Source organism: Macadamia integrifolia, chromosome 12, assembly GCF_013358625.1.
Source record: "Macadamia integrifolia cultivar HAES 741 chromosome 12, SCU_Mint_v3, whole genome shotgun sequence".
In the NCBI taxonomy this organism is placed as follows: domain Eukaryota; kingdom Viridiplantae; phylum Streptophyta; class Magnoliopsida; order Proteales; family Proteaceae; genus Macadamia; species Macadamia integrifolia.
The window spans coordinates 18692228-18704622 of record NC_056568.1 but is presented as its reverse complement, the minus strand read 5'-3'; the positions used below and the strand labels follow the sequence as shown (position 1 = coordinate 18704622).

The window sequence follows — 12395 nt, the reverse complement described above, 5'->3', positions numbered from 1 at the left end:
ACTAAAGAAAATAAAGACGGACTACGAGACACAGAGCGAGATGGGAAGGACACACGATGATGTTTGCCCAACTCCCATGCCTCACATTCTAACCTAAGAACAGACTTAAAAGTAGGATATAAAAGTTTCAACCTAGACAAAGATAAATGTCCTAAACGACAGTGCCATTGGAAAGGAGTCACATCCCCAACAGCAGTAGCAGCAGCAGAAGTAGGAGAGCCACAATTGAGATAATATAAACCATCCTTTTCACACCCTCGACCAATTGTCTTCCTCGTGTGAAGATCCTGAAAAACACAGTAGGAGGGAAAAAAGGTTACTGAGCAATTTAATTAACTAGTTAGCTGACTCAAAGAAAGAAGACTTAATGAAAATTGTGGATTATATAACACAGAAGATAAATTCAAAGAGGGGGTAGGAGAGATAGTACCATGGCCTAGAACCGATGTGGAAGCACTGTTGGTTAGAATAATAGATGTAGAATTGGTACTGGAGGAAAAGGTCTTAAAAAGCGATGACTTATTTGTCATATGAGCAGTAGCACCTAAATCAATGATCCAGGGGGTAGAGGTAATGGTAAGAAAGGTTGAGGTACCTGCATGAGCTAAGGTGGCAGCAGATGTAGACCCACCATTGGATGTATTAGAGGATGCCTCGAGAGTGTGCAAGCGTCAGAGCAACTGATTGATGTCATCGAGCAGACTGGTAGATGAATCTCCTGAAGAAGGCCTCGGTTTAGCATCAATGGAAGACACTGTGTCAGTACCATCATTTGACACTGCATGATTAGCTAACTGGGTTGCCCACTCTGGCTTACCATGCTTTGCCGCACAAGTCTCTATAGTATGGTTGGGCTTCCCGCAATAAGTGCACTGGCGGGCTGCACGATCAGAAGGCCGTCCATTAGAAACTCGACCAGCCTGTCCATTCTCTATCATTGTCTTTGGAAGACTGATCAGATTTAGTTGATGAAGTGATACGCTGCAGTTGCGAATAAGTGTCAGTCAGAGTAGGAATAGTATCGCCTGCAAGTAAATGGCCCTTCACTGCCTTCAAATCATTATTCAAACCAGCCAAAAATTTGGAAACGAAAAACTCATTCCGCTGAGCCTTCAATTTTTCAATGTCCGTGTCAAGGGCTAGAAAACATTAAGTTCTTCAACCATTCCCCTGAAAGTACTATAATACTTTGAAAGAGATCTGTCAAACTGGTGAAACTAGAACAACTTCTCATAAATATCATAGATACGGGTCATGTTCTTTTCTTGAGAGTAAGTTTCCTTCAAATCGTCCCATACTCCCTTTGTAGTAGAGTGAAACATGACATTGGCAGCGACATCTGGTTCTGCACTATTCCACAACCAGATTAAAATCAAAGCATTCTCCTTCATCCATTCATCATAACCCTTGTCAGATGATGAAGGAGAATCAGAAGTAGTATACTTAAGTTTATCCTTGGCCATAAGGTAAACCTTTATAAATTGAACCCAAAGTAGGTAATTTGGACATTGACATTTTCCGAGGCAGATACAGTAGTCACAGAGGTAGTAGACTTGATCTCAGCCATTAGAACTAAAAATAAAGTAGACAAATAGAGCCGCAGAAATACCAAGAAAAACAGCAAACCACATCGACTGGATATCTGGTTTTCACCCAAGAGACTCGGGTTCGATAAAAAAAGAAGAAGATGGGTGTAGTTCAAGGCCTTTAAATCTTCAGTAGAGTACCAATAGAGCGTGATCCATACACCAAATAAATCACTCCATGTGATTTAATACATAGTAGATGCAGCAATAGGTGGTTGCACACCAGAAGATTTCAGCGCAAAACCGAGATCAGAAGGGAGGATTTTGAAAAGCTTGAATTTGATTACAGAAGCTCTGATACCATGTTACAATCCCAGATGCCTGTAATCAAACTAGAGAAAGGAGAAAAGAAGTGAAGAAGAAAAAAGAGAAAGAGAGAGATATGATCGAAAGACTCTCAAAAAGAGGAGTAACTTGCGATCAGACTAGAATAGTTTGATTGTAGGTTTACCCTTATTTTAAATATTTTACCATAATAAAAAATAAGACAAGAGTACCCTCATTAACCCTAAACCAGAACCATGGGCCGATAGGACAGAATTGTCCCTATCGGCCTAGTAGAACTAGCGCTAATCCCTTATCGGGATTAGCGTCATTCTCAGCAGGAAGAAACCCTAATCGATTCTTGCAGGGGTTTTAGGGTTTATCATTGAGGTGATGTATAGGGTTGCAACTAGATTCGTAAAAATACTTGCTTCGCTGCGAGGGATTTAGGGAGACAAGGAAGAGAAGAGGATGGAGGATGGGTTTGATGAAGGCTTGTGCTATGGGGAGGGAAGAGGAGGGAGGCTGAAAACCTAGATCAGAAATTTCGGCTTTGATACTATGTTAACAGCAAAAACTAGGTTAGAATGCTTGAATGATCAATGAGACCACACAAGCCTTTATTTATAATAAGTATAGGAGATGCAAAATTAAAAGTATGCCCCACCTCCAACTGACTCTCATTGATAAATGTCGGTGGAGGGGGAAAAGGCAGGAATGCCCCTACGGCACCCTTAATTGCATATTTCAACACAACCATATGTATGAGTACATATTTCTTTTCTCTCTCATATTCTTGTTTTGGAGCACATGATTACATGCTAATGAGTGCTCCAAGATATTGTCAAATTTGTTAATGCGACCTTGATGATCTCTTTTTATTTGAACTGAAACAATCTGTGCATACGTTATGCGTTTTACTTTGTTTTTTGATGTCTACTTACACATCATTGCCCCATCCATGTGATTAAATGGCAATGTTTATTGAATTGTCTAACCCAAAAGCTTAAGCTATTAGGAGAGGCCCAACTGGTATATGAAATCATCCATGGTCCCAGAGTAAGCCAATATGGGGTTATTCCCAACAATCCTCCTCGCGTCACGTGTTTCCCCTCTTTTGGGAAAAGTTCTAAAACTTGTTTTATTAGGACATTTTGGGCAGACCGAAATTACCAAAATAAAGAAAACAGTTCATTTTTTGCCTTGAGTTTCGCTTGGCCATTTTGGGGGGCTAATGGCCGAAATTTCGACGAAACGATGCATTTTTGTGACCGAAATTAGTGAAAATTTTGACCGCAATTATGCTGCTTCTGGGTTTCGCCTCTTGTGTGGTCTCGGGCATATTGAAACTAGCCAAATTTTGCTTAGATTTCAGTGAAATTTTGGGCTATGCTTTTGGTTAGGATACATGTGACATATGTGGCCCCTCTTTTGGGTGACCATACATGTTTAATTAGCATAATGGGTCTGGTGCTTTAATACCATATTGAATGTCCAACCCAAAACCTTAAGCTATTTGGTGGAGAGGCCCAATTGGTATATGAAATCATTGGAGAGCCCCAACTAGTATATGGAATCATCAGAGAGGCCTAACTGGTATATGAAATCATCCAAGGTCCCAGAGTTGGCTGATATGGGATTATTCCCAACAATGTTATGGTACTTATTGTTCATGATAATTGATTCCATCCCATCTATGGGTGCTCAATTTTAATGTTTCTTGTAATTAATTTTTCTGATGCTTAAAGTTTCTTAGTCTTTTCCCCTTGTAAACTGTAGTTTTTTTTCTTGACATTAGTGAACTGCTAGTCAGCTCAAGCCTTCAATCACTTTTTCTCTATAAATTCTTACTGGTAGATATGAGTTCTTTAATGATCTTTAAGCCTACATTTTGAACTATATATTTCTTTTCCCTGTTTTTTGTTTCAGATATCTGAGCAGCTAAAGAGCCGTTTCTCTTCAGGGCTGTCTCTACCACAAATTTGTGAAAATCTTATAAAAGCAGCATATGATCCTCGTATCTCTGGTATCTATCTTCATATTGAAGCCTTAAACTGTGGGTGGGGAAAAATAGAAGAGATAAGGAGGCATATACTGGAGTTCAGGAAATCGGGTAAACTCTTTTTTTTCAATGTTAAAGAGCTACTGGTTGTTTGATGATTTTTTTTATTTTTAATCAAATTGCAATCTTCAGTAGTTCCTATGTAGCAAGAGCGTGGACAGGGGTGCAACAGGGCTGGTCTGGTCTGGATTTTTGAAAAGCCAGGCCAGCTGGGGTGCATAGGGCTCAGCCCTAGCTCGGCCTGGCCCGGGCTGAGGTTGGGCTGACCTGGTGGCTGAAAGCCCAGCCCAGGCGCTGCCGGGTTCAGGGTGGGCTCAGGTTTGATGGGCCAAACTTGCTCCCCTAGTTTTATTTCTGTTATTTTTTACTACCTCTGTAGGAAAGAAACGGTTTGGTAATGTTGAGAACAAAAATACATCTAAATCAGAAAAGAAACAGAAACATGTTTGGTAACATGAAAATACTTCCGTCTTCCATCTCGATTTAGCCCCAGTTTTTCGTTTGCTTGCAAATGCGAGTCTTATACTGAGCTGGAGGGAGCTAGCACTCAGTCCAGTCATGGGAGTAGGCTTGGGAACCAGAGAGTTGCTGAGTTGAGGGTTGTGTAGGGTGGGGGTGTTGCAAAGTTGAAGGGTTGGGGGAGTAGAGTTTGGGAACTGAAAAAATTTCCCATCTTTTACTTCAAGACAACTAGATGGCATCCTGAGTCGTGAGTCCTACCATGACACCTTTACAGAGACTTTGACAGCAAAACACAATGGCATCCTGACATATGGCTGCTCCTTTCAGTACTTAGTTATAAAGATTGAAACGAAAATAAGAGAATCCATTACGGATTATTATTATTAACATTAACAGGAGTAGCCGAAGTCCACTTTTTGTTCTCTTTCTTTTAAAATCTTTTTTTGTTAATTATTAGTGTGTGTAAGTGGAAGTGCTGGGATTCAAGTTTCAGACAACAGCAAAGTGTGAATTTTTTTGTTTAAAAGAATATGTAAAGACAAGACCGGGGGAGCTGGGGCAGAAGAGGACTTATAGGACTCCAAGCTTGAAAACGTAGAAGCGACTCCTCTCTGTTGACGTAACACCCGGAAATTCAGAAGCATTTCTGATGAGGTAATGTAAGGTTAGGTAACTACCCAAACCCCAGTTAGGATCACAGATATATACCAAAGTAGATACTGATTTCAGACGTGACAGGTAGAATGTAAAGATTGAAGGAGAAACAAAAGAACAAGTGAATGGAGGGTTGGAGAAAAAGAAAAGGAAGAAGAGGAGGAGGAAGAAGAAGAGAATAGTGGAATGTTGTGTGTAGAGAAAAGATTCTTGACCACATATATATTACTTCACTTAACAAGATATAAAGAATTACATAAACCTCCCTTGGGAGGTAAAAGGGGAAAAAAGGAAAGTACAATAAGTGACAAGAGTAAAATACACTTGACCCTAAAGTACCCTTATTACATTAACTCTAACACTTGCCATCAAGCTGGAGAATAAATGTCATACATTCCCCGCTTGCATAAGAGGGTACTGAACTGGTTAGGAAGGAGTCCTTTGGTGATGTCTGCCAATTGATCACCTGTCATCAACAAAGGGTGTCCAAATGTTGTCGGAGTCAATCTTCTCTCTGATGAAGTGCCGGTTAACTTCAATGTGCTTTGTTCTATCATATTGCACTGGATTATGGGCAATGCTTGTGGCTGCTTTGTTATCACAATAGAAACGCATAAGTCTATCAGTACCATATTCCAACTTAAGAACCAGCCGTCGCAACCAAATTAGTTCATAAACTCCATGAGCCATATCCCTGTACTCTGCCTCTACACTAGATCTAGCTACAACAGGCTATTTCTTGCTCCTCTATGTAACCAAATTACCATACACAAATGTGCAATGGCTAGAAGTAGATCGTTTGTTAGAGATGGATCTAGCCCAATCATCATCGGAATAACCTTTTATCCTCAAGTGGCTATTATGGGCCTACAAAAGTCCTTTTTCCAGGAGAGGACTTCAAGTATCTGAGGATACTGTACACAGCATCCGAGAGCCTATTCTTGGGAGCATCCATAAACTGGCTCACTACTCCCACTGCATAAGTAATGTCTGGGCAAGTCAAAGACAGATGGATCAACTTCCCCACTACCCTCTAGTATTTTCCTGCATCAACAACAGAGGAACCACAGTCTTTTCTTAACTTCTGATTTTGCTCAATAGGAAAACTTGCTGGTTTACATCCCAACATCCCTATTTCTTTCAACAGGTCTAACACAAATTTTCTTTGGTAAATATTGATTCCCTTCTTAGACCTTGATACTTCAATTCCTAAGAATTACTTCAAGTGTCTTAGGTCTTTGATCTCAAATTGTTTGGCCAAGTAGGCTTTCATCCTAGCTATCTCATCATTGTCATCTCCAGTCACCAGGATATCATCAACATAAACAATCAATGCTGTGATGGTACCATCACCTGTCTGAGTAAATAATGTGTGATCTGCTTGACTCTGGTAATACCCTTTCTTCAGAATGGCTTGCCTGAACCTCTCAGGTGATTTCTTGAGACCATATAGAGCCTTCTTTAGGAGACACTCTTACCATTAGCTCCTAGAAACATAAAGCCAGGAGGGGACTGTCTATACACTTCCTCCTCTAAGTCACCATAGATGAAGGCAGTCTTCACATCGAACTGATACAAGGGCCAATATCTATTTGCCGCCACAGATAAAAGAACTCTTATAGAGTTATGTTTGGCTACAGGAGCAAAGGTCTCCTGATAATGAATTCCATACACCTGAATGTACCCTTTGGCCATCAATCTTGCCTTGTACCTCTCAATAACACCATCTGATCAGTACATGATTGTATAGACCTACCTACATTCAACTGGAACTCTCCCCTTGGGAAGATCAACCCGTTTTGAAGTGTAGTTCTTCTTAAGTGCCATGATTTCCTCAGACATGGCTTGCTTCCACTTGTTGTCTGTCATAGACTTAGTAACAGTTTTAGGGATGGAAGCAGAAAAAAGAGCAGTTGTAAAGTCAACACTTGTGGGAGAGAGAGCATCATAGGAAACAAATTGAGCTATAGGATTAGTACAAGCTCTCTTACCCTTTTGAACAGTAATAGGGAGGTCTAACTCAGAAGGAGAAGGAATGTTACCTGACTGAGGGAGATGAAACTCAGGATGTGGATCTAAAGAGGACTCTTGGAAGGACTTCTTTATCCTTCTTGTGTACTCAATATCAGGTGCCTTCTCTTGAGGTTCACCAGTATCAACAATATCCAATGTCACCATCATCCACCTCTTTATATTTCCCAATATCAAAAGAAAAATGAGTAAAAGGCAAAAGAGTACGAAACGAAATGACAGTAGCAGCTTTTCACTTTCACTTCCATTCTCCCCTTGAAGAGGATGCTGATAAGAAGCAAAGAAAGGCACATACCTAAGGAAGGAAGGTGACATCTTTGCAAAGAAATCGCGTACGAGATGAAGGGTGCTAACACTTGTAGCTCTTGGTAGTGGAAGAATACCTAAAGAAGAGGCATTTGAGAGCCTTGGGATTGAGTTTGGTGTGGGAGGATTTGTTAACATGCACATAACAAACACAACCAAACACCCTGGGAGGAAGAGAAAAAGCAGAAGACTAAGAAGACAAGAGTGCGACAGGGTTTTGAGACCCAAGCATTTTGGTAGGCATGCGATTGATGAGAAAACAATAGTAAGAACAATTTCAGACCAAAAGGTTTTGAACATGCATACCAAACAGAAGGCTTCTACCGACTTCTAACAAATGATATTTTTCCTCTTAGCTACCCCATTCTGTTGGGGTATATCAACACAAGCAAGCTGATAGATAATACCATTGTTAGTAAAAAAAAGTCTTGTAGACCACCATATATGTATTCCCCACCTTTATCGGACCAAACAATTTTGATCCTAGTGTCAAACTGGGTAACCATTTTATAAAAGTTTTTATATGCATCATAAACATCACTCTTGTGTTTCATAAAAATAGTCCAAGTGCAATGAGAGAAATCATCAACAAATGAAACAAAGTACCAATAGCCAAATAAGGAAGTAGTAGGACAAGGTCCCCAAGCATCAGTATGCACAATGTGAAAGGGAGCAACAGATCTATTATCATAGGAAGGATAAGATGAACAACAATATTTAGCAAAAGTACATGGTTCACAATGAAATACATGAGATGAAGGAAAAGGCGTAAATAAATAATATAACTGTTTCCTTATAACAACAGAAGAGGGATGTCCCAAACATTGATGCCAAAGCATCACATAGTCCATGGAACTACTACCACTACGGCCATATGCATAGGAATATGGTGTAGTAAAAACCGATAGTTATGGCTCAAGGCAGTATGGTCCGCTTTCCTCACGTCCACTGCCAATAGTCCTTTTTCTCACCAAATCTTGAAAAAGACAGTGAGAATGAAAAAAAGTGATACAAAAATTCAAGGATTTAGTAAAAGTGCTCCCAAACAAAAAGTTCAAGGTAAGGTTAGGAACATGAAGAACTGAATTAAGTGAAATAGAAGAGGTAATGGGAATATTGCCTTTACCAGAAATAGAGAAGAGGGTACCATCAGCCACCCGAATCTTATCCTTACCAGAACAAATGGAGTACGAATCATAATAATGGGATGTATCAGTCATGTGATCAGTGGCACCAGAGTCAATGACCTAAGACAGAGCTATGGAAGGTGCAAAGGTGGTGACATGCATAGCGAAAGGCCGGAAGTTGAGGTATCTTGTGAGGTGGATGGGCTATCAAGTTAAGATATGAACTGGGGAGCACTGCAATATCGTTCCTAGAGAATGAGCTGGTATTTTCCTATGAGGGTCCTTTAGGATCAGTCTCATCATAGTAGCATGGGTTGTAGCCTCTCCTTTGCGGCCACCATATGTGCCAGTAGATCCACCACGTGTACTAGGAGGACGGCCATGAAGAACCCAACACCTATCTTTGGTAGGCCCAGGTTTCCCACAATGATCACAATGCTGGGGTCCATCTCTGTCATCACCACTGGATGACCGCTGGCCTTGGCTGCTTCCATGCCATTTTCTGTGGGTAGTGGAAGAAAGTGCAGAGTGCTCAAGTGGAGGTGCAAACTCCATAGTACCTCTCCTAGTCTCCTCACTCAGTAGGTACACACCTCATTAAGGGATGGAAGGGGTGACCAGCCCAAAATCTGTATCCAGATTGGCTCATAGTCTGACTTCAGCCCACATAGTAAAATCAGGACACGTTCCTTTTCAAAAGACCTATAGACCTTGGCTTCATCTTCAGGATTGGACAACTAAAGGTCTCGATAATGATCATACTCCTCCCAGAGTGCTATAACAATATTATAGTAGTCAGAAATAGTCTTGTTCCCCTACTTTATGCAGAGGGCCTAGTGAAGAAGCTGATAAACTTTAGTAGAGTCACCTACCCTGTCATAGGTCTTAGAAACAATGTCCCAAATATCCTTTGAAGTTTCCTTCCGGATAAACCTCCTTCCTATCTCAGGTTTCATGGAGAAAAGTAGCCAAGTCATAAGAGTAGAGTTTATAGTTTCCCATTTTTGGTAACCTGGATCAGCGACAGAGGGAGCCTTGATAGCCCCAGTAATGTACCATAACTTCCCTCTACTTCACAGGGATAGCCTTATAGATTATGACTAATCCAAATAGTTGGTACTATCCAACTTCACAAGAGAAATCTGAGTATTGGGATTATCAAAGACAATTGAACTTGGGTTGGTACTACTCGACCCACCTAATGTAGCTTCCATAGGTTCCGTGAGATCAGACATAATTTAAAAATACTTCTAAATCAACACAAAGTGGGGATGGCACCCAACAAACAACTGGGGAGTATATACTCTACCCAAAAAGTTCCTTCCCAGCACTCAGAGACAAAAAAAAAAAAAAAAAAGCAGGCAAATAACTTAAAGGTGTTCTGCAAAACCACGTTCTCCAAGGTGTAGCATCATCACAAGGCAATACATGATGCTCAAATAACATTCCTTACAATCCCAAAGCAATAAGAAGCTCTCAGACACATTTTGGCCAAAAAAAAAAAAGGGCTGGTGGTAGCTAATTTTCAGCAGAAAATTATTTTTTGGAGAGAGACCTGTTTGAAGCACCATGCGACACCAATGGGGGGGTTTGTAGGGGCCCCGAGGGTGATCCAAGAGAGGTGGGTTCCAGCTTCAAAGTTGATTGGATGAAGGAGAGGGAGAAAAATCTTCCCTAGCCTGGCGGTAATGCTTCCTATAGCTGGAAGTTGATGCAAGCTCCAAGTGTCTCTTCCTTCAAAGAAAAACTTCCCTTGATGTCACAATGGTCTTCTTTCATGCTTGTCTCTTGATTTCTTCAATCCTTTCACATGGTAGATCTTTTTTTGGAACCCCTTTGTAACCTAGGGCTCCAAAGGGAAAAAAAAGAAAAAAGAAAGTGAGAAACTTGTAGCGGGATTCTCAAACCAACACCGGATGCTCTGATATCAAGTTAGAATGTAAAGATTGAAGAAGAAACAAGAGAACAAGTGAATAGAGGGTTGGAGAAGAAGAAGAGGAAGAAGCAGAGAATAGTGGAATGTTGTGTGTAAAGAAAAGATTCTCTACCACATATATATTACTTAATTTAACAAGATATAAAGAATTACATACAGCTCCCTAGAGAGGTAAAAGGGAAAAAAGGAAAGTACAATCAGTGACAAAAAGTAAATACACTTGACCCTAAAGTACCCTTATTACATAAACTCTAACAGTAACAACAGTTTATGAATATGTAATAAACGGTGACCAACAATAGGATAAAAACACTTTTATAATCTCTAACAAAAACTAGAAGAAATATTGATTTACCCCAGCCAAAGGAAACAACCAACAGCAGCTGTAAATCCCAATCACAGGCAGACAATAGGGTTCAAGAACCTGAAACTAAACTGAATCCAAGAATCATATCAACAGGGAGTAAAAGGGGTTGAGTTTACCATCGAATAGGGGTATAGGTGAATGGATCTTACCCTCAAAATACCAGATCAAATTGATGGCTCAATCTAGAGATCAGTTGATTCCTGATTTACGGCTGAATAGGAGATTTCAAAGAACCTACACATCAGGACTCAGAACAGGGCCTATTCACCATCGAGGCATCGTGTGAGGGTCCTTGGATGGGGAGTGGAATCCAAAGATCAACCTCAACAGCCCACAGGTTGAAGGGATCGACACCCCTGAAGGTTTCAGCAGGAAACCTCAAGAAAATGAGCTGCAGTTTGAGATCAAGATCGATCCCTTGAGCATCGATCCTGTTGCAATTGATCTCCCACTGGCTCTTCTAAGTTCGAGATCGATTTTTTATTTACATATAATGACGATGATGATAATACTTTCAGGGAGTCCCTCCCTCTCTTTTTTTTTTTTTTTTTTTTTTTTTTTTTTTTTTTTTTTTCAATGGAAAACAATAAAATGAACTTTCTAGAAGTGTCAACTAGTTTTTGGTGGTGTTAAACACTTGTGACCATGGCCAGAAAATGACAAATGTGTACCTTTGCCTTTCATAACTAAATGAAGAACAATTCTTTATGGCTAACCCACTTATTGACAGAAACTTGTTTATTTGAACAACCTGGCTGTGCTGTTTAATGATGATTGTCAGATAGATTGCATTATCATGGGTTTGCATTACTTTTGGGCATATAAATGTACTATATTGATGAACATGGATCAGTTTAATTTATCAAAAAAAGGACTAGGTAGTTGTTTCAACAATTTTAAAGAGGGAGAAGTATAACAGGAACATATGCCTCTGCCAATGTTGAGTTGTCATTGCATTCAGGTTAGAGGGGGACCCTGTTGCTTAGGATTCAAGTGGTAACATTTCTCATCATTAGTTGAGAGGAGGCAGGCCTGATGTTGGTTACTAAAATGTGCTAAACCAGAGCTGCACTTCACAGATGCACCATGAACTCATAGCATGTGGCAGGTCTGTTCATATGTATGTGTGTGTGTGTGTTGTGGAGGAGGAAGGTGTGGTTTTGCATTAATTCATAGCCATGCGGTTGTGTCATCCTGCAGATAGGTCTAAACTATACATTTCGCATCCTTGCTTGGTGGATTTGATGTATTTGCAACCATGCACTCGTTTGTTCCTTCCTGCATTTTTTTTTTTTTTTTGTTTAAATTATTGTGTTCGTATGTAGGTGTTTGTATAATTTTGTTATCTCTAGTTGAAACCATAGAACATAGTTCTCCGCCCCACCTCAGGAAAAAAAAATAACAGAGAAATGAAAGTTGCAGACAATCTCAAAAGAACTGTTGTTAGATCAGGAGACAATTTTGCATTGCATCCTCCAGTTTTGACCACTTATGTGAAGGTGTGCATTGAGTTAGGTTCTCTTTCCATATCATCTCCGAATCTTGTTTTTCAGTAAAGTTTACTTCTTCTTCTTCTTCTTCTTCTTCTTCTTTTTTTTTT

General features: G+C 40.1%; 1 protein-coding gene across 1 annotated transcript in view; it reads left to right on the top strand.

Annotated features, from left to right (window-relative positions):
- The window catches only part of LOC122057912 (serine protease SPPA, chloroplastic), a 95329-nt gene that overhangs the window by 41793 nt on the left and 41141 nt on the right, over nt 1-12395 (top strand). The window contains exon 2 of the mRNA XM_042620283.1: nt 3780-3963. Coding sequence (XP_042476217.1) covers nt 3780-3963 — 184 coding nt within the window. The remainder of the gene's footprint in view (nt 1-3779; nt 3964-12395) is intronic.